We start from the raw sequence: 22,986 nt of genomic DNA on the forward strand, positions 1-22,986 counted from the left end.
GCCAAATGTTGAGCATGATGAAGCCATTGCCCCAAGACGCCGAATACCCAAAGGAATTCTTTGTGAAGGACCTTGAGTACTTTCCACGCATAGTATACCATATTCTGAGACGTACTCTTTGGCCTATCAAAGGAAATTCTTCTGAAGCTAAACTTGAAGGTGCTATGAAGACTTTGGTGTTCTATATCATCAATGGCATCAGATTCAACAATCAGGATTTCTTCATCAGACAACTTGCTGCTTCTGGGATTGATCTGTTTGGCCTGAAATTTTATGCTCCATGGGTGATGCACTTGATTAAGCTTCATTCAACCATTGACTATCAGTCTTCAGCGTGCAACCATATTGTCTTTCTGCCTGAAGTTGATATGTCTATTGAAGCCATCTACCCCGAGCATGCCAAGAAGCCACTCCACCTTCAGAATGCTGAATTCCAAAGCTTCACGCAGCCAATTGAAGGGATTCTTGTGCCTAATGCTGCAACACCTGCTTATCCTCTGGCTAGAAACTTGCGAGTGCCACACCATGCAAACACTGAAGCCACAGCTAGCACCATTGCTCAAAGGCCTCAGAAGCGCTCCCGTGTCCTCAACGACCGCGAGCTTCTGGTGTCTTTGCATCAAAAGCAGGATAGGCATCATGACTGGCTGAAGCGTCAGATGCAGAGTCTCTTGGTGGATGTTAATCGCATTCGCAACTTGGCCACCAGAACTCATTTGTTGCACATGAAGCCTATCGGCGGTCCTGAAAGAGCCTCACATTGCTCTGTCCTTAAGAAAATCTTCGTGAAGATGGCTTCACTGAGAGCTTCAAGTTTGACTCCAGGCCTCCACAAAATGCAAGCTATCGTCGCACTCCATCTATTGAAGATTCTGAACATTCGTCTTCGGCTGCAACTGTTGCGAGAATCGTCGATGAAGAGGATGACGCCACTTCACCAACCTGGGCTGCACTGCATCATGATTCTGCGCCAGGCCCGTCTGCACCACCAAACTCCAACGTCGACCCTGCTCCATCTTCTACTCCAACTGGAAACGAGTAGATCCTCTATGTCTTCAAACCTTTTTGGTCCTTACTGACAAAAGGGGGAGAAGCATATGAGGTTGATAGACTTCAAGCGGGTCCATATGGGTGGTTGCTTTATTTTTGCTAAGTTCTGACAACTCTCGTTCTGAAACTATTTGGCTTTTGAGTTGTAACACTTAAACTTGATGGTCGTCTGCTACTTTTGCTGCTACTTTGTGATGTGATGATAAATTCCGCATGAAGTCATTCTGCAGACGCCCATTTCTCATTATGCATGTCATTATCTTCGTTATTCTTACATATGCATGATGAATTGTCTTCGTAAGTTGAAGAGGATCTCCACAAAGTAAAACCTGCCATGTGCAGTTGCATTCAAAAGCAAACTACTATATGCACATCTTCATGGGGAGCCTTTTGCAACTTATGAAGACAGTGCCTTAATCCTTAACTTTCACATACTTTTATCCCCGTTGAAAACTTCAACCAGTTTGTCATCAATCACCAAAAAGGGGGAGATTGTAAGTGCATCTAGTGCCACTCCTAGTTGGTTTTGGAGTATTGACGACAAACTTGGTTGAGGGACTAATGTGTTTGTGAGAATTGCAGGATAACACAGGTAGTAGTCCCTTATTGATTCGGTTTACCTACCAGAGATGACCCCTAAAAATGGGTGAAGACATTGAAGACAATGGTGGTTCGTGAAGACATTCACGATGAAGATTATGACATGTGAAGACATTCACTCGAAGACTATGGAGTGCGAAGACATAGTTGTTTCGTAGTTTCCTTTTCTTCTTTGTTGAGTCATAGGAACCACTGTACTGTTAAGTGGGGTCCAAGTGAACAAAGTCAGAGTGACTGATGTGATGCTCAACCAAAATCCTATGTCTTCGAGCGAAGAAAATGAGAGCAAATCTTATCCAGAGCTGGATGAGTCAGCTTTGCTTGTAACCCAAGTAAAGCTGTCACGTGTGTTGGAAATCCGACCGTTGGACACGTGTCGGTTCCTTAGTGACCGAGGGTCATTTCGGACAAATCAGGTCGGGTTGCCTCCTGGCTATAAATAGCCCACCCCCTACACCATAAATTGGTGGCTGCTCAGAGTTAGTGCACGACTTTTGTTATTTGAGAGCAACCCACCTCTGAAGCATTTGAGACAGAGATCCTTGCGAGGACAAAGCCCAAAACACCCAGAGCCAAAGAGTGTTAGGCATCACTGAAGTCTTTCTGTCCGCGTGACCTGAAGACTTGTTACACTTGAGGACTGTGAATCCTCCAGCCGGTTAGCCGTCGCGTTCTAAGCATCCAAGAGTCATTGTGGATCGCCGGTGAACGAATTATGTGAAGGTGTGGAAGTCTACCTTGAAGACTTACCAGAGTGATTGGGCGAAGACTGGGTGTCCTTAACTCAAGGGGAATAAGGTGAAGACGCGATCTTCTGAGTTAAATCTCAGCCTCCCTAACCAGACATACAGTTGTCACAGCAACTGGAACTGGTCTACGAAATCCTTGTCTTCACCAAGCAACTGGTTCTATCCTCCACTTCCCCTTACTTTACAGTTTGTCTTCGTGAAGTCGTTGGCTGCTTGTCTGATCTGATTGACTTCACTGAGTGAAGACTATCTACTGTCTTCCATCCTGACCCATACTACCTAGCTGCTGATAGTCTTCGTGCTTTCACTACATTGCTTACTTGACTATGGCTTGTCTAGTGTAGTCTACCTTCCGCTGCATATCAATAGGTTCATTTTTACTGTTTGTCTTCAAAGACATCGTGTTTTGAAGACTTTCATAAAAATTGCCTATTCACCCCCCCCCCCCTCCTAGTCGATAACTAGCACTTTCACTCATGTCTGCTTCGTATCCGCACCGACGCAAATGAGACCCAAAATTGGGCCAGGAATGGGTCAACAAGCGGAAGAAAAGCGGACGGGTGTCTGTTTGGGCCGGCTTTTCTGTCCGTGCCGATCCAAACGGACACGCGCGGACGAAATGAGTCGACGCGTTGGAGTTGCTTTAACTATCGAGCTAACTAAAGAGCCTTGCCACGCTGTTTATCGCGCCATTTACATCCCAGGGTCCATGGTTACTCTTTCGTCTTTTTTTTTCTTGTTTTTGATCAATCAGGGTTACAATTCCAATTTTTTCGTTTAGCAAGGATATTGTTTCCCAAATATTGTGTATTGCTTATAGCGATCTGGAAGATACCACTGGTTTACGGAAGGACCCTAGGAACTTACAAACAAGTTTTGGAAGCTTTCAAGCCGGCTTTCTTCCCATTTTTTCTCCTTTTCTTTCTCAGCCGGTTTTTATTTATCTTCATTGTTTTTTCTATTGTTTTTTTCTGTGGTTCAACTTGCGAACAGTTTTCACAATTGAAAATATTTTAAACTCATACAGTTTTTTAAATTCATGAAAAAATATTTCAAAAAAATTGAAGTCTTGCACATTTTTTGAATGCACAAGCTTTTTTGAATTCAGAACATTTTTCGTATTTGCATACATTTTTCAAATTCACAAGCTTTCCTTGGTACAAAGTTTTTACAGTTCATGATTTTCTTTCCAATTTGATTTCATGAATTTTGTTTGATTTTTTTTTTTGAAAATTGAACTCGTGAACAGTTTTTATGCCGCGGACATTATTTGAATTTGTGAATATTTTAAATTTTTATGTTTTTTTGTGAATTCATAATTGCTTTGTATCTTGGGGTCGCTGTTATACCTCGCTTCACGCGAAAATGGGGAAGCCGCAGCTGAAGGGAGGCACGGGATGGACCGGCCTATGCGCCCGGGAGGCCACAGCCTCGGATTGTTTTTTCACATTTATTTATTTACTTTTTCCTTTCGTAAATATTAAAAATAAACATATTATAGAAATGCTCTACATAAAATATTAAAAAATGTAAATATAGCATTTGTAAAATGTTAAATCTGTATAAAAAAAGGTTTCTCATGTATGCGAAAATGTATAAAAAATAGAATGTGTATGAAAAAAGTTGATCATGTATTTAAAGAATGTCAATCAAGCATTTGAAAAATGTTAATCATCTATTGAAAAAATCTTACAAGGTTATAAAAAAAATTCCAGATGTAAACCAAAAAGGTAAAATGTGTATTAAAAATGGAACATAAAAACAAAAAAAATTAAGAAATGTTCATAGGGTATCAGGAAAAATATTAATCATATATTTAAGAAATGCTAATTGTGTATAAAAATGTTCCAGATAAATATCTAAAATGCATAATGTGTATGAAAAGCTAGTCATCAAACACCAAGAATAGAAAAAATGTTATCATCTATCTCAAAACTTTTAAATATGTACAAAAACTATTTCTGTTGGATATGAAAAATGTCGAACATGTATTAAAAAATGACCATGAAATTAATATTATAAAATTTTGATCTTGTATGAAAATATGTTAATCATATATTTCAAAAAATACTAAATGTATATTAAAAAAGTTCCTGATATATACTGAAAATGTTCCTAGAAACGTACCGGCTCATTAATGTAGAGGTTACGAGAAAACTTCAGCAAGACAGAAGCTACTCTCGCTATAAACTAGAGATAGCTCTCGCACCATCTGGAATCGCTACATGTGATATATGGGAGTGAATAGCTGGCCGGTCAAGCGGACGACGCGGGGTGCACGGGCAACTGCCGTGTGGTGAGCCCAGTCACCGCCACATGTCATGCGCGGGACGCACTCATTGGAGTACGATTTCTTTTCTTTTTCTTCACGTTTTTTTCTAAAATTGCTTGTTTTTTCCTAGTCTGTATTTTTTTTTGAAAAAATGATTTATTTTTTGTATTTCTGACGTGAACCACATAGTGTGAAAAGGCACAGTTGTGCTTCACGGTGAAGCACAATGGTGCTTCCGAAAAGTGAAAAACACATATGTGCTTATGGAAAAATGAAAAGCATACTTCATGGTGAAGCCCAACGTGCTTACCGAAAAGTGAAAGCACATTTGTGCATCGTGTGAAGTACAGTTGTGCTTCTGCGTGAAAAAGGTGTGCTTCTAAAAATGTGCTAAATTGAAAGCACATTTGTGCATCGTGTGAAGTACGGTTGTGGTTTCGCGTGAAAAAAACGTGCTTCTAAAAAAGTGAAGCACGGTTGAGCTTCTTGGTTTCTATATTTTCTGTTTTTTCTTTGTTCTGATTATTTCGTTTTTTGCCTTTTTGGATTTTTTGTCCAAACCTATTAATATGGGAATTAGTTTCAAAGATCTCGATGTGCGAAATGCAACAGTGAAAATGGTTTATGATTTGGACACACGGTTCAAGAGATAAAATATTTAAAAAATGAATCTACACAAAAAAATACAAAACTATCAGGATGTGACAAGGATCACACATGCAGTGCGCCATTTGTCATCAACTGCAAAAAAAAAAAAATCAAAGTAACCTTTGCAAGGAGTGTCCTTGACTAGCGATTTTGATGATATATATACCAGCTTCCTTACAATCCCGATGCTCCTACAGTTCAGGCTCCGGCCTACGGAATGAATGAACGATACCATGTTTCCGCTCTCTACGGCATATTGTCGGCCACACGCACAGGCGGAAGAGGTCGGCCCATTCAGGCACTATATGGGTGTAAAAATTCATCGAATAAATCAGGCGGAGGAAGTGTCGATTTCGTAACCTATACCTGGTGTGGTAGACTTGCTACCCAGTTGAGCTATAGATTGGGAGTGACTAGGTAGCACGAAAACACAAGACCCAAGTGAAGCGGCATATCCGATTTTTCTGAAGTTTTTCGACAATTTCTTGCTAGTTGTGATTTTTTTTCTAAAATGTGAATAATGTTTAAAATTGTGAACAAAATTTACAAATCAAACAAAATTTGAAAAACATGAATAAAATTTGAAAACAATAACAAATTAAAATCCTATTTTTTTCAATTTTGAGCATTTAACAAAACGTGTGAACAAATTTAAAAATTCAATAACACAAAAAATAAAACGTGAACATTTCCGAAAAAATTAAAACTGCCAAAAATATTCAAAATTCATAATAATTTTTAAATTTGTGGAAACTTTTTGCAAACAAGAAACATTTTGGAATTTTTGAAAACACCAACAGTTTATCAATTCATCAACATTTTCAAAAACGCAAACCTTTTTAAATTTGAGAACTAAAATTGAAAACATGATTTTTTTTTGAAGTTGTGAACAATTTATGAAATATGAAAAAAAATCTTAAATTACTGAACCTTTTTGAAATCACGAACATTTTTGTAAATATATAGAAGAAAGAAAGAAAAAAAAGGAAAAAAATAGAAAACTAGAAAAAGAAATGCCGAAACCAACAAATAAAAATCTATATCTATACCTATCCCTATACCTATACCTACTTTTTTTCTATACCTACTAATAAAGCAAGATGCGTTTCTATGATTTTTGCATACGTTCATCGTCAATTTTTTTTCTATCGGAGGTGGTACTAAACTTTTGTACGTCCGTTTGTTAGGAAAGGAAAAACGATTTGTAGAGAATTTCGTAGTGGGCCGCGCGCCCTCTGGCCCAGTAAAGTCAGCCCATGTTTTCCTGCCCACGCAGCAATAAAAAAAACCTATTTCCCGCAGAATGCAGCAAATAGTTTGACCTACGCACGGGGCGCCCAAGACTCGGCGGCCATTTTTTTCTGCTTTCTGTTTCATTTTGTTTTCTGTTTCTTTCCCTTTTTCCCAATTCCAAGCCTACTTTTAACATCTTTCTGAAATTTGAGATTTTAAAAAAATGTTCATAATTTCAATTTTTGTTCAAATGTCATAGAAAGTTAAGAATTACAAAATGTTTTCCTATTTGAAAAAATGTGTGGAATTTCATTTTATTTTGTCGTGCCAAATTTGTTCAAATTAAAAAATTATTCCCCTGTTCTAAAAAAGTTTGTATTTTTCAGAATTGTTCCAAATTCGAAAAATATTCTGTTTTTAGAGATTTGTTAAAAAATTGAAACTAATGTTTTCATTACAGAAACACATTTTCTTAAATTCTTCTGAATTTTCAAAAGATGTTCCCATTTTTTAAAATTGTTCTCAACTTAAAAAATGTTCGTATTGTTATACAAGGTTCATGATTTCAAGAAATGTATGTGAATTTCAGGAAATGTTCCGTTCAAAATTTTTGTTCCTGCTTGTCCAAAAATGTATGTTTTCGAAGAACTTTTCATAATTTGGAATATTGTTCATACTGCCAAGTATATTCGGTAGTTCATGTTTTGAATTCAAAAATTGTGTTCCTTTTTCAGAAATGTTTGCAATTTTAAATATTTTCTCATTCCGATTTTTTTCGGAATTAAAAAACTTATTACCATTTTAAAAAATGTTTGGGTTTTTTCAAATTTGTTCAAGATTTACAAAATGTTAAAATTTGAAAAATATTATTGTTTTAGTGATATTTTGAAAAATTTAAAATGTTTTTTGCATTAAAAGATAAATTTGCTAAATTGTTCACGTTGCCAAGTATATTTGGCAGTTCATAGTTATTAGTTTTTGAAAAGTTCACAAAAATAAATAAAAATGTTTGAATCTGACATTGCATTATATTCTTAAATATTCACGCTCACCATTGGTTAGCAGGACGCGTTTGTTTGAGCGGCTAGCAACATGTGGTCGGGGCTTTGAGGTCGTGAGTTCGATCACTCCCATACTGGGCCTGCTCCGCATCCAGCACATCGGGCTAAGTCGGCTTGTTCGGAGTAAGGGACACCATAAATTATTGATGGTGGTAGCTTCCATGTGCCAATAAAAGAGAATATGCTGATTAATTAGAATCGAAAGAAATTGTGGGCACGTGTCAATAAAAGAGAATATATTGGTTTGGCTCTAATTAATGATCCATTCTTATATTGAGTTAGAGGCATGTGGTTTTATTATCCCGTTGCAACGCAGGGGCATGTATGCTAGTTACTAATAATGCAGTGTGCGTTTCGTCAATTTTTTCATCCGTTCATTGCTGAAAAGCATTTTTTCCTATCCAAGGTGGTACTAAATTTTTATTCCTTCGTCTGCTAGAAAAAAAATGTCTTTTCCAGAATTTCATACATGGCCACATGCTGTGGCCCAGCGAAGCCAGCCCACTTATTTTTCTGCCGACGCAGCTAGCAAATTTTTAATTTCTGCGCAGAGCGACTAATTGTCGAATCTTCGCACAGGACAGCCAATAATGGGCTAGCCCATTTTTCTCTGTTTCTATATTTTACTTATATTTTTATTCTCCTTCCTCTATCTCTTTTCTCCCTGCTAACTTTTTTCCTTATAGAATTTATTTCGTAAATTCAAAATTCTTAAAAAAGTTCAGAATTTCAGAAAAAAATAAATTTTGGAAAATGTTCAGAATTTCAAAATATTGTTACTATTTAGCAAAATATTTGGAACTTGGAAAAAGTTTCTCTTTTTTGAAGTTTTTTTTATTGTTTTACAAAATTGTTCGAGATTTCTAGAAAGAAAATGTCATTTCAAAAAATGCTCCAAATTTAAAAAATATTCTTGGCTTAGTGAAATTTTCACAATTCAAAATAATGTTCGCGTATAAAAGATACACATTTTTGAAGAATGTTATGAATTTTCAACACATGTTCCTGTTTTTTCTAAAATTCACAAATTCAAATAATGTCCATGTTTTTATTAAAAAAAGTTGGTGTTTCCAAAAAATGTTTTTGAATTTTTAAAGATGTTCCCATATCAAATTTTGTTCGCGTTATTTGAAAGTGTACATAATTTTCAAAAACCTGTTCGGGATTTTTAAAATGGTTTATGTTTCCTACAATATTCAAAAACTTCATACCTTAAAATCTCCTCGATTAAAAGGAAAAGTAGATTGAATAACTCATGGGCCTTCTCTGGCGTACGATGACATGACAAAACTCTTAAATGCCCTCGATCAATGAATGGAAAAATAGCGGCATTACTACTTCACACCCGGCGAAACCCATAAGCTAAATGTTCCTTTTTCACATGCACACAAGGTTTTGCTCGCACATATAATTATCACTAACTTTAAATGCATATTATTTTTTCTCCCGTTGCAACGCACGGGCATATGTGCTAGTAGAAAAAATTCAGTTTAGGAACCTTCTAGAAGGTCCTAAAACTGGGCACTATAGTCCCGCTACAATGGGTCGGCCAATTCGTCATGATCAAGCTTGATGGCATCTAGAGGCCCAAATTTATACAGTTAATCGCAAATGCTCACATACACTCATCCCAATAAATGCAAACACGCACACTATTCTTATAATCACCTTCGAGATATTCAAATGGGATAACATCTTGAGATTGACAAAGTCATCAGAGGTGCCTTGTAATCGACGGGAATGTTTCACCCCATTGAACGAACATCACCGAAAAGCCCAAAATAAATCCAGAAAAATGCGAGCATAAATGCCAACTCTAGGACTTGAACCCTGGTGAGCTGGCTTTCTGCTTGCCGGTAATGTCAGGTGCAACAGACTTTCGATTGAATCAGATTGTACCAGAATTATGGATACCATACAGAACAGATGGAACTCTTTTTTCCCCTTCAAATCCATTGGATTGCTTACCGAGCAACCTAACTTACATCTCCTTCAAACTGTTACCCCCATGCCTCATCAGTCTTACATTCTGGCCCCACAGGTCCTAATGGATGTCAACTCGGTTTACTTATGAATTTGTGGTTTCTGTAAAGAGACCCGTGATTTATTTATTTATTTAAAAGCTGAAAATTGTTGTTTTTATGAAAAACTAGCCCTAATTATGGTGGTTTTGCGTAATCAACTCGTCCAAAGGCAATGATAGAAGAAGAATAATGCAACCACAAGCAGAAAGAAGAGCATCTAGCTTTCAGCGAGGGACAAAAGAGGAAGCTCGCCATCGCAAGTGATAAGGGAAAAAACCACCGTGTTGATGCTCGGGTTCGCCCTAGCTAGTGGGAGCATGTCCAACCAAGGTCCCAAATCCTCTATATATGTCGAGCGGACAACTCGGACAGTGTCCAGACACAAGAGAGAGAGAAAGAAAGAAAGAGAGAGAGAGATCCAATCAAGGACCTCATATCCTCTCTATTTGTCTATTTGTCTGGACGTCTACAAACCTCATATTCAACCTATATTTAGGAGAGGAAATGGCGTGTCCGGATAACACGCCACGTTGGATATGGCCCACCCCAAATGACTTTCTCTCTTTCGATTTGCTTTCTCGCTCTTCAACTCATCAATCATATGCATGTGACATTTTTTGAGATGGAGGGAGAGGGTGGGGGTGGGGGGGCACGGTTGTGTGCATGGCAAATGGTAGCCCGATGCGGACACGGCCAAACAGCGAAATCACTAGTTGAGGAGTACTCGTTGCAAAGATCACTCCAACTTCCCACGTTGCAACAAGTGGCGCACATGCAGCGCGCCACTTGTCGCAACCCGGGAGTTTTTCCTTTTTTCGTAGATCCGTTTATTCAAAACGTTTTATCTCTCAAACCGTGCATCCAAATCTCAAACCGCTTTTACCGTTGGATTCCTCGCGTCGAGATCTTCAGAACTAGATCCATGTTGATAGGTTTTGATGAACTTTTTTTTTCACGAAAAAACCGGCCGAAAAAAATCGGACTAAAAAACCTAACCGGGAGCACGGGTTTTTCCCCTTTCCGAAAGAGGCACGCCCGTGCCTCCCACGAAATCACAACCATGCCTCTCGCGAAAGCAAAATTGTGCCTCTCGCGGAAGGAAAAAAAAAAGAGAAAACGCGTTTTTTTTCGTTTCCTAGGAGGCGCGGCCGTGACTCTCGTGAAAGCACACCCGTGCCTCTCGCGGAAGCAAAACCGTGACTCGCGAAAAGAAAAAAGACAGAAAACGTGTTTTTTTCATTTTCGAGAGGCACGGCCGTGACTCTCGCGAAAACAAACCGTGCCTCTCGCGGAAGCAAAACCGTGACTCTCGTGAAAGGAAAAAAAATGCGTTTTTTCGCGAATTTTTTTGGTCGAAAAGCTAAGGAAGACCGGTGCAAAAACCAAAATGTCGAAAAAACCCGGAAAAAAACCGTTTAAATAGCCGAAAACGCGTGCGAAAAAATACAAAAATAAAATTCGGAGGGAGCGCCCAGAGCGCGACACGTGGCGAATGGCGAAGAGCGCGCCAAGTGGCGCTGATCGTTGCGAGGCTCCCGAATGAGCGCTCGTTAACTAGTGGCTCCCGCCAAACAGTGTCCCACCTATCCGTGAACAAATAGAAGGTTAAATTAGCCCAGCCCAGTTTAAGATGATCTGAAAGGGTTCGGTCGACGCGTGGAGCAACCACACTATTGATGATCGTACTGGTTTTCTTACAAATTGTCACCGGTGCTTCAGGGACAAATGGAATGATCACCGAAAAGTTTCCCGATTTTGTACCGACGAGACAAATGACAAACTGGCAGACGACGCAAGCCATCATGGCCCTTTGGCCTTGGCTTAGCTCACGGTTCGTTATGCGTCGTCTTCAGCAACACATGTTTCAGCTACATGCCTCCGCTGGAATATATATCTCGACTCGTGCCATGGGAGAGGTGAGCTGTATCTCAACCGGCGTGCTGTGAAAAGGGCAGGCAGTTGTCGACCTTGACGCCGCCTTCACTGTTCCAGTCCAGCATCGCCAAATGCATCTCTACTCACTGTTTGTATTGTCTGCATACACGAACACGACCAGTTCGGTTCAAAAAAAAAGAAGAAGAAGTAGGCGACCTGTTAGTTTCTTCTTCATTTAGTTGGACGCATGTTGCTTACAAACTTGTAGAGTAAAACACTACCACTACCTGTTAAAAATATGCACAAGTGTGTACCTTCTCTCCCTTTTTTTGCGTATATAAAGTCTGTACCTTCTCATGCTTAGAAACATTCTTGGCTCCCAAGGATCCAGTTAGCCATGGATGGATGGGCATGTGTGGATGGGTCCTACGATTTTTTGGCATGGCTAGCTATAGCTGCGTGCCTGCACCACTCGATGGGTCGATCGCCATGGATGCGTGCGTAACAATCAAAGGTGAGGCATGCCTGCGTACATGGGGCAGCCAAGAGGAGACAAAACGTATCGCTTGCCGAGTAGGCGAAGAGCATATAGGAGTAGTACTACTAGACCCATGTCTTATGATTTCAGAACGTATCTCTTATATTCCTAAAAAAAAACCTATTTTCAAAAGGATAGGGCTAGGGAGACATCTCCCTCCTCTCCGGTTTATAGCTCCACTCTCGCGCGTATTTCTAGATTGTCAATTTTACTGATGTTATATGGATTATATATCACAAATGCTATATTATTAGAAATACTTCCTCCATTTCTCTATGCAAGGTGTATAATTTTCGGCTCGGTGACCAAGACACATAATTATAGACAATTTAGGACAAAATGTTGTAGGCACGACCTTGGACGCGTCGCTGATTTGTCCTGATCTTTTACGATGCGATAACTTTTCAGATCCACTGATAAAAAATACTACCAATTACGCGAGCTATACGCGTAACCTGAAGTTGGGGTATCGACGAACAACACACAATCCCTCATACAAGGAACCTTCTGTTGTAGTAGTCGTAACCAGCATGCAATCCGCCGGTAACGGCGGACCTCAAGCCAATAGCTAGAAAATTCTCCATGCACGCACAAAAAATTTCTCACCAAGTGAAATCTTCAATCAGAAAAATTTCAAGATAGATAAAACAAACGCCCAGAAGGCCGCTTCATTGTAGATGTATAAAAGCTCAAAATTCAATCTCCCTTGAAACGAAGCCGTCCTCGGCTTCGTGGTAGCTCTAGTGACCTTCTTTACTGGAAGAATATCACCCTCCTTCACTTGAAGAGAAACCGTCTTCGGTTTCATGTTGGTCTTGAGAGCCTTGTTCTTTCGCACTGTCAATATCACATCTGAGCGAATTAATTTCGTATTCATCGAGTTAAGTGTCCTTCGCTTTCCATTATGAATGAAAGTGTATGTGTTGGTTCTTCCAGCTTGTTGCACACTGCGGTCATACTGCCAAAGTCGGCCTAGTAACAAACCACAGACTTTCATTGGCAACATCGCATTCCACCTCATCGACATACCGCCCAACAGAAAATGTTACACGGGCCTTATGTGTAATTTTGAACTGCCCACAATTGTTCAACCACTCCAAATGATATGGTTCATCATATCGCCATGTCGACAAACCAAGCATCTCCACCAATATCTTGCTGATGCCATTAGTGCAGCTACCGCCATCAATTATTAACTTGCACGATGTACCCTTAATGTCACACTAAGGCTGAAATAAACTCGTGCGCTGACCTCCACTCACTATGATGCTATCTCGGCCATCTACCCTCTTAAGTTGTACATTCAACACACATGTTTGTACTACCACTTTCTCTTTTTTCTCTTCATGTGCAGACATATTTTTAGTGACAACGGCAGCATGCTCAGCCTTTGTATTTTCTAACAACACCATCTTCTCTTGTTGTTTCTTTGCATCAATCATGTGCACGGTCTCGCCTCTTACGATCCGCCAAATATTGTTCGAAAGTGTATGCTTCTAAATAAGCCCACCGACCTTGACAAGCAAACTTAAATTTCCTCCAAGAAAAAGTGTCAGATTTATCAATATGCATCTCCCTTTTTTTTGTCCAAGGTTGACCAAGTATCAAGGTGCACACATACATATGGTGAGGAAGAACATCACACAATACTAGATGGGTATGGCCACAAATCTGAAACACACCTGTACTTGATCTTTTATAGTCACAAATTTCCCTTGCAACAAAAGTCTATACGATTCTGGATGTTTGGTCGTTGATAACTGTAGCCCATCAACCAATGATTTACTCACCAAATTTATGCCCGAAGAATGATCAAATATTGCAGCACAAGTAGTTGGCCCCACCTTCACTCTTGTATAGATTTGAAACCATGAAAGGGCTCGTGACGGATCCTTCTCGCACTGGGACATCTCACCATCAAAATAATATTCCGTCCTCATCGCAGTTATAGAATCTGTACGAACAAATTACAAAGAAAATTTGCACCGTAACAAACCCAGTAATCTGATACCAACTAATATAGGCACGACCTTGGATGCGTCGCTGATTTGTCCCGATCTTTTACAATGCAATAACTTTTTAGATCCACTGATAAAAAATACTACCAGTTACACGAGCTATACGCGTAACCTGAAGTTGGGGTATCAACGAACAACACACAATCCCTCATACAAGGAACCTTCTGTTGTAGTAGTCGTAACCAGCATGCAATCCGCCGGTAACGGCGGACCTCAAGCCAATAGCTAGAAAATTCTCCATGCACGCACAAGAATTTTCTGGCCAAGTGAAATCTTCAATCAGAAAAATTTCAAGATAGATAAAACGAGCCAAGAGGGCCGCTTTATTGTAGATGTATAAAAGCTCAAAATTCAATCTCCCTTGAAACAAAGCCGTCCTCGGCTTCGTGGTAGCTCTAGTGACCTTCTTTACTGGAAGAATATCACAAAAATACCCTTATCTAATTCATTGATTATCGGCAAGTAAATCATTTAGGCTACAAAAGAAAGAGATACATGCATTCGGGAGAGATATGGTTTCCTTCTTTTATTTTCTGTACAAGGAGAGATACATGCAATCATGTGAGAGATACTTTCCTTTTTCTGGAGGGCCAAGAACGGAATTACGAGAAATTAGAACAAATGCATCTTACATTGTGGAATTTTATCAAAAAACAAATACACCTAATATAAAAGTACGGAGGGAGTATAACACTTGAAGTTTCTAATGGCATTTGTAATGTATATACTCCCTCCATTCCCTGATACAAAGACCACTTCATATTTTTATGTCTAACTTTGACCATTGATCTTATCAACAAAAAGTGAGTTATATGCCACAAAAAGTATTTCATTGGATGCACATTTCAAAGAACATTCCAATGATATATTTTTTATGACATAAAACCTATATTTTGTTGACCAAAATTACAAGTCAAAGTTTGACATGAAAAACGAAGTGACCTTATATAAGGAAATGGAGGGAGTAACTCATATCATGTAGATCTTGTCAATCTAGGGATATGTGTGAGCCTAATAATGCAGAAAAGAGGTACTCCCTCCGTTCCTTTATATAAGGTGTATTTATTTTTCAAAAAAAAATCCACAATATACAATGTATTTCTCATTTTTCACTCATTTTTCCCTTTTTGCCCCTCCACCATCCAGTATATGCCTTTCATAAAAACAAATACATGATCCATAGTTGGAAGGTAGTAAAAATAGAATATTTCTCCCTGATTGCATGCACTACATTTCTCTCTCCCATCTCACTGATTGGTTTTATTCCCGTGCAGCGAGATTCAACTGCATGTTATTAGGTTGATGGTTATTAGTTGCCGCTAATTAAGATGCTAGATGCCTAAATAGTTAAGGGTATTTTCGTCCAAAGTTCTTGTCAATTATGTGCCTTGGTTACCGCACCCAAAAAATGCACCTTACATAAAGAAATGGAGGGAGTAGTATCTACCAGATCACCAAATCAAAAATACCCCCACCCCAAATATAGATTTGCATCCCTCAAAACGCAACCCTCCAAGCTATTTATTCTCTTGAAACGCAGCTCCTCGCTAAATTTAGTCGGTCGCCCAACGTTTCTCTCAGCGCCGCCCCGCTTTGCGTCGTTGAACCCCAATGGCGAAACCATTCAACGTCGCCAGCTCGAAGCCGTGCCTCCCTCTCCCACACCTTCTCCTCACTCACCGGCATCAGAATCGGTATTTTCGCCACTGATGAGACCACGGTCACGTAGCTCTGTCTAGTAGGCGGCAATTTAGAACTTGTCGTCCTTGTCCTCCAAGGAGGATAAGTACGCGTGGCACCTCACGCCGAATGGTCCTTTTCTCCTAATTCGGCATGGAGGACCTTTTACTTTGGATCAGTGGAGGCGGATTATGCTAATTTCTGTATAAGATCATAGCCCCACCCAAGGAGAACATTTTTGTTGGCGGGTCATGCGTGATAAATGTTGGACTACTGATGGGCCGGCGAAGAGGGGATTGGATCACCCCCCCCCCCTGTGTGCACTATTTGCGGTCAAGTTCAGAAGACTATCAACCACTTGCCGGTCGAGTGTCCTTACACCTTCGAGGTATGGTTCAAGATTTGGGGATCTTGGGTCATGGGGTCTTTGGTTGCTGCTACACACGATTCGGTTCACGCTTGGTGGTCCTCTCTTAGTGGCAGGTTGCCTTCAACACGTAAGAAATACATTGCGGCGGTTTGGCTGGAACGGAATGCTAGAATCTTCGAGGGCATCTCCTCCTATGCTTATAGAGTAGTTGATCTAGCCATGGAGGATTTGAAGTTGTAGGAGATAGTAGGCTTAAGACGGATAGGGGAACGAGTGGTATTTCTCGGATGGTGGTTTGTTTTTATTTACATCGGGGTGCCACACTTGTAAGGGCTCCTTTGATTCAAGGGAATTCTATAGGATTTTTGGAGGATTGAAATAATTGAAATTTTTCCTACGTTTGTCCTTTGATTCATATGATTGACTTGCATAGGAATTTTTTCAATGGAATCTTTTGTACTACATTTCATAGGAAATCTAACATCCACTCTAACCTCTTTTTACAATTCCTTTGCTTTTCCCGTGAAATCAAACGCTCCTTGCTAATCCTATAGGATTCAAGGAGCCGGATCCTCTAACATTATGAAGAGAAGTCAGAGGTGACATCCCTTCATGAAAAGGGACACAACCACCTCTTCTCATGCACGTGACCACTCTTTCCCTTTCTTCTCTTTTGGAGGGAAAAGTCCCTCAGCTTGGCGCCAAAACATCCACACCCGTGAGTTGTTTCCCTCCACTTTACCCTCCACTGCTTGTATTGCACCTCACTTTTTCTATTTTCCACTTCTCTTCGCATCTGCCACTCCCAGCACATCAACACTGCTTTTCCCCTCTTCTCTTTTGGAGCATCATCACATCAAAAATGCTCTTTTCCTCCTCTCTTTTGGAGCATCAGCACAACAAGCACCTTGGCCTGATCAAATACAACATCAAAATCGGAATTTAGAGGCTGATCAATGGAGAATCAAGATCCAAACAAGTAAGTTGTGCTTGTTATGGATCTTTTCAATAGGAGTTGCACATGTCAAATCAGTTCTTGTTGGTGTCACCATGTAGCAATGATATCATGAAACAAATCTGCACCTCTCCTCTTTCTTTTGTATGGATAAGTTAGAATAATCTTTACTTGTTTATTTTATAGGGCAAATGTAACACCTAGCTGGAAACCTCAACTTGGCATGAAATTCGATAATTTGGATGAGGCATGGGACTTTTGGAGGTACTATGGAGGAAGAATGGGATTCAGTGTTAGAAAGAGGTTTACAAATCGGAGTAAATTTGATGGTGTAGTGACTTCATGCAGATATGTGTGTTTCAAAGAGGGGAAGAAATCTGCACATAAAAGAGATAACCAAACTAAGATAGGCCGAGCTGAAATTAGAACTGATTGCGAGGTCCGTATGTCTCTTACAATAGATCGTGAAGTCAGAAATTATGAAATATATTATCTTTGTCTTGAACATAATCACATGCTTCAGCTGCCAGAAGCATGCCACTTGTTTCCATCACAAAGAAGGATCTCTAATGTGCAAGCTTTTGAAATTGAAATCGCTGATGACTCAGGTATTGCACCAAAAAATGCTCATGAATTTGCTAGTCGACGTGTTGGTGGATCAGCTGGTCTAACTTACACACGTGTAGATCACAAGAACCACTTGCGAACAAAGCGCCAAAGAGAATTGAAGTATGGTGAGGCTGGAAGTATGTTGAACTATTTTCAAGACAAAGCCATTGAGAATCCTTCCTTTCAATTTGTTATACAGTTGGACAGTGAGGAACAAATAACAAATATATTCTGGGCTAATGCTAAAATGATCATAGATTATGCTCATTTTGGTGATGTTATGACCTTTGACACTACTTTTGGGACAAATAAAGAGTACATGCCATTTGGTGTGTTTGTTGGATTCAATCAATTCAGAGAAACAGTAGTATTTGGTGCTTCACTTCTCTATGACGAGACATTCGAATCTTTCAAATGGCTATTTTGTGCCATCTTGTCGGTACATAACCAGAAGCAGCCACGCACCATATTTACTAACCAAGATAGTGCTATGGGGAAGGCAGTTGGGCATGTTTTTTCAGAATCAATACATGGGCTGTGCACTTTCCACATTATGCAAAATGCTATCATGCACCTACCTAGCAAAGATAATAGTGAAGACAACGAAGACGATGTGGATGAGGGAGATAATGAGGAAAATGAATCATCTCTTCTCAAAGATTTCAGTGCTTGTATGTTTGAATATGAAGACCCAAAAACATTTGAAGATGCTTTTAATGTTATGAGAAGCAAGGTGAAAAAGAAAACTTGGATGGATAGTATTTATAAGGTAAAGGAGAAGTGGGCAGAATGTTTTATGAGAGATGCTTTCACTTTGGGAATGCGAAGCACACAACTAAGTGAAAGTTTGAACAATGACCTCAAGAATCATCTCAAGTCAGATTTAGATATCAACCGCCTTTTTCATCATTTTGAAAGAGCCGTGAAAGTGAAAAGAGACACTGAGATAAATTCAGAGTATGAGTCTAGGAAGAGTCTACCTAGAATCAAAATCCCCACACCAATGTTGCAACAAGTCAGTAGTCTTTATACTCCTGCTATATTTGAAGCTTTTCAAACCGAATATGGGAGGTCAATGGCAGCAAGTGCTCACATACTACCTGGAGACAATGAATACATGGTTAAGATTGGAAGGCTTGTTGATGGGCAATATGCAACATCTGAAGAAGAATACAAAGTTGTTGGAGACAATCACCAACAAACGGCTTCATGTAGTTGTGGGCAGTTTGAGAGAGTAGGAATTTTGTGTGCTCATGCTTTGAAAGTTCTTGATTTAATGAATATCAAGTTGTTGCCGGCACACTACATTTTGAAGCGATGGACAAGGAAAGCACGGTCAGGATCCATCAAAGATTGTTGTGGACGGACTGTAGTTGAAAATCCAAAGTTGGATGCCATCACCCAATACAATTTTCTTATACACATGTGTTGTGAGTTGGCAACTCTAGCAGCCAACTCTGAAGAATGTTGTATTGTCATCGAGAATGCACTTATTAGTGCTACTAAGCAAGTGAAGGAACTATTGGGTGCATGCACACCTAATGTTGAAGACAGATGCCATGTCCAGGTGGCTCAATCATCAAAGGAATCGTTGAGTGCTACACAAGTGACTCAAACATCAAATGAATTGTTGAGTGTTGCACGTCTAAAGAAAAAAGAGGTTGAGAAGAAAGGCTCTAAAAGAAAAATAGGTTTCCTTGAGAGGCAACACAAGAGGAGGAGGAAAACACCATCTGCGACCACAGCGAGAACAGGAAGAGAAGATTGTTCCATCAGCCAGCAGGGAGAAAAGGGGAACATACCATCACAGACTAGTTCGGTAAACAAGGTTGTCTCAAATTCAACAAAAAAGACGAAACCAATACCAAAACCGAAGGAAGCAAGCTCTGGAAAATATGAGTTCATGGAAAGTTTCACCGATCTGTTGACAACTCCTATCGTTGATGACATAGATGTTGACACATTCTGATTGCAGACAAGATTATTTTGGCTGCTAGATGTTGACACATTCTGATTGCAGACAAGATTTTTTTGGCTGCTACACTTTGTACTCTATGTTTCGAATGTTCCGAATGGTGAAGTACAGGTAGCTAGTAAGGTAGGAATTATTTTGGGGAGAACTGTAAGGATTTACTATGTTTTCTTATGTTCTACCTGGTGGAATGATTCGCAATATGTATCCATTCATATTCACCAATCACAAGACAATTCAGTGCCAATTAGTTCATAGATGCAAGTTTTAAAATCGGAAAATTCATAACTATTAAGCACTTTCCACGCACCATGTATTCAGAAGAAATCAAACAAATTCAGTTGATCCACACATCATATTTACTGACCTGCGATTGAGGAAGTTAGAGGAGCGGACGGAGGTGCCGATGATGATTGGACGACGCGGACGGGTGGCGTAGACAGAGGGGCGGCGCGGGCGGACGGCGTGGGCGGAGGTGCGGTGCTGGCGGGCGGCTCAGACAAAGGGTGCTGACGGGCGGCACGGAGGGGTCGTGCGGACGGGCGGCGCGGATGGACGGGCGGCGGGGACGGGCGGCGCGGAGGGGCGGCGCTGATGGGCGGCGCGGACGGTGCTGGCTAGTTCGTCGCGGCGGCGCGGACGAGGACTGGTGTGACGCCCCCGATTTAATCGTACACTAATCATGCACGCAAACGTGTACGATCAAGATCAGGGACTCACGGGAAAATATCACAACACAACTCTAAAACATAAATAAGTCATACAAGCATCATAATACAAGCCAGGGGCCTCGAGGGCTCGAATACAAGTGCTCGATCATAGACGAGTCAGCGGAAGCAACAATATCTGAGTACAGACATAAGTTAAACAAGTTTGCCTTAAGAAGGCTAGCACAAACTGGGATACAGATCGAAAGAGGCGCAGGCCTCCTGCCCGGGATCCTCCTAAACTACTCCTGGTCGTCGTCAGCGGGCTGCACGTAGTAGTAGGCACCTCCGGTGTAGTAGGAGTCGTCGCCGGCGGTGGCGTCTGGCTCCTGGGCTCCAGCATCTGGTTGCGACAACCAGGTAGAAAGGAAAGGGGGAAAGGAGGGAGAAAAGCAACCGTGAGTACTCATCCAAAGTACTCGCAAGCAAGGAGATATACTACATATGCATGGGTATATGTGTAAAGGGCCATATCGGTGGACTGAACTGCAGAATGCCAGAATAAGAGGGGGATAGCTAATCCTGTCGAAGACTACGCTTCTGGCCACCTCCATCTTGCAGCATGTAGAAGAGAGTAGATGGTAAGTTCACCAAGTAGCATCGCATAGCATAATCCTACCCGGCGATCCCCTCCTCGTCGCCCTGTTAGAGAGCGATCACCGGGCTGTATCTGGCACTTGGAAGGGTGTGTTTTATTAAGTATCCGGTTCTAGTTGTCATAAGGTCAAGGTACAACTCCGGGTCGTCCTTTTACCGAGGGACACGGCTATTCGAATAGATAAACTTCCCTGCAGGGGTGCACCACATAACCCAACACGCTCGATCCTATTTGGTCGGACACACTTTTCTGGGTCATGCCCGGCCTCTGAAGATCAACACGTCGCAGCCCCACCTAGGCACAACAGAGAGGCCAGCACACCGGTCTAAATCCTATGGCGCAGGGGTCTGGGCCCATCACCCATTGCACACCTGCACGTTGCGAACGCGGCCGGAAGCAGACCTAGCCTAGCAGGCGTTCCAGTCCAATCCGGCGCGCGCCACTCAGTCGCTGACGTCACGAAGGCTTCGGCTGATACCACGACGTCGAGTGCCCATAACTGTTCCCGCGTAGTTGGTTAGTGCGTATAGACCAAATGGCCAGACTCACATCAAATACCAAGATCTCGTTAAGCGTGTTAAGTATCCGCGAACGCCGACCAGGGCCAGGCCCACCTCTCTCCTAGGTGGTCTCAACCTGCCCTGTCGCTCCGCCACAAAGTAACAGTCGGGGGCCGTCAGGAACCCAGACCCACCTCTACCGGGATGGAGCCACCTCTCCTTTCAGCCCCCTCATCAGAATCACTTGCGGGTACTCAACGAGCCGACCCGACTTTAGTCACCACATGTGTCATGTATATAAAGTATATAGTATATACCCGTGATCACCTCCCGAAGTGATCACGGCCCAGTAGTATAGCATGGAAGACGGACAAGAGTGTAGGGCCACTGATGGAACACTAGCATCCTATACTAAGCAGTAGGATAGCTTGTAAGGGTAACAACTGTAGCAACAATGACAGGCTATGCAACAGAATAGGATTAACCGAAATCAGTAACATTCTACACTACTCTAATGCAAGCAGTATAGAGAAGAATAGGCGATATCTGGTGATCAAGGGGGGGGGGCTTGCCTGATTGCTCTGGCAAGAAGGAGGGGTCATCAACAACGTAGTCGGACGAGGCACCAGCAGCGGCGTCGGTCTCGTAGTCTACCGGAGAGAAGAGGGGGGAAGAAACAGTAAATACGGGGCAAACAAAGCATCACAAAACATAATGAGGTAATACGCGGTTCTAGGTATGCCCTAACGCGGTATTAGGAGATACCGGCGAAGGGGGGAAACATCCGGGAAAGTATTCCCGGTGTTTCGCGTTTTCGGGCAGATGAACCGGAGGGGGAAAGTTGCGTGTTCGCTATGCTAGGGATGTGTGGCGGACAAACGGGCTACGTATCCGGATTTGTCTCGTCGTTCTGAGCAACTTTCATGTACAAAGTTTTTCCATCCGAGCTATGGTTTATTTTATATTATTTTTAAAGTTTTAAATCATTTTCTAAATTATTATTATTAAATTAATTCGAAATTAGTATTATTGCATCAGCATGACGTCAGCGGTCAACAGAGGGCTTGACTGGTCAATCTGACACGTGGGTCCCACTGGTCATAGACTCAAGTTTAACTAAACCGGGTTAATTAGACTAACTAAGTGATTAGGCTAATTTATTTTAATTAGATTAGTTAAACATGATTAATTAACTCATTAATTAATTAATTAATAATTTATTTATTCTAACATTCTTTTTATTCTCTTTTTTTTAACAAAATCGTTCTGGGGGCGGGGCCCCCTGTGATTGGCCTAGGGGCCTTAACGGGTCAGGCGAAACGGGCGCGAGTGGGCGCCTGGAGCGGGCGCTGGGCACCCGCCCAGGCCGATAGGGAGGAAACGGCGCTGGGCACCGGCGGCCACAGCGACGTGCGGCCGCAGCAACGCAGGGGGCCGGAGCGGCGCACCGGCACGGCGCAGTAGCAGGGCCGCCGCGGGACGGACACGGGGTGGCGGTCCGGGGAGCCGACGAGCGGCCAGTGGGGA

At 41.4% G+C, this 22,986-nt stretch overlaps 1 protein-coding gene across 1 annotated transcript; it reads left to right on the forward strand.

Annotated features, from left to right (window-relative positions):
• Window positions 1-16,933: 16,933 nt before the first annotated feature.
• On the forward strand, window positions 16,934-19,828 carry LOC123167661 (protein FAR1-RELATED SEQUENCE 5-like). The gene is made up of 2 exons (XM_044585494.1): window positions 16,934-17,097; window positions 17,260-19,828. The coding sequence occupies exons 1-2, from the start codon at window positions 17,075-17,077 to the stop codon at window positions 19,649-19,651; spliced, it is 2,415 nt and encodes an 804-aa protein (XP_044441429.1). The 5' UTR covers window positions 16,934-17,074; the 3' UTR covers window positions 19,652-19,828.
• The last annotated feature ends 3,158 nt before the right edge of the window (window positions 19,829-22,986 follow it).

This window comes from Triticum aestivum, chromosome 1D, assembly GCF_018294505.1.
Source record: "Triticum aestivum cultivar Chinese Spring chromosome 1D, IWGSC CS RefSeq v2.1, whole genome shotgun sequence".
In the NCBI taxonomy this organism is placed as follows: domain Eukaryota; kingdom Viridiplantae; phylum Streptophyta; class Magnoliopsida; order Poales; family Poaceae; genus Triticum; species Triticum aestivum.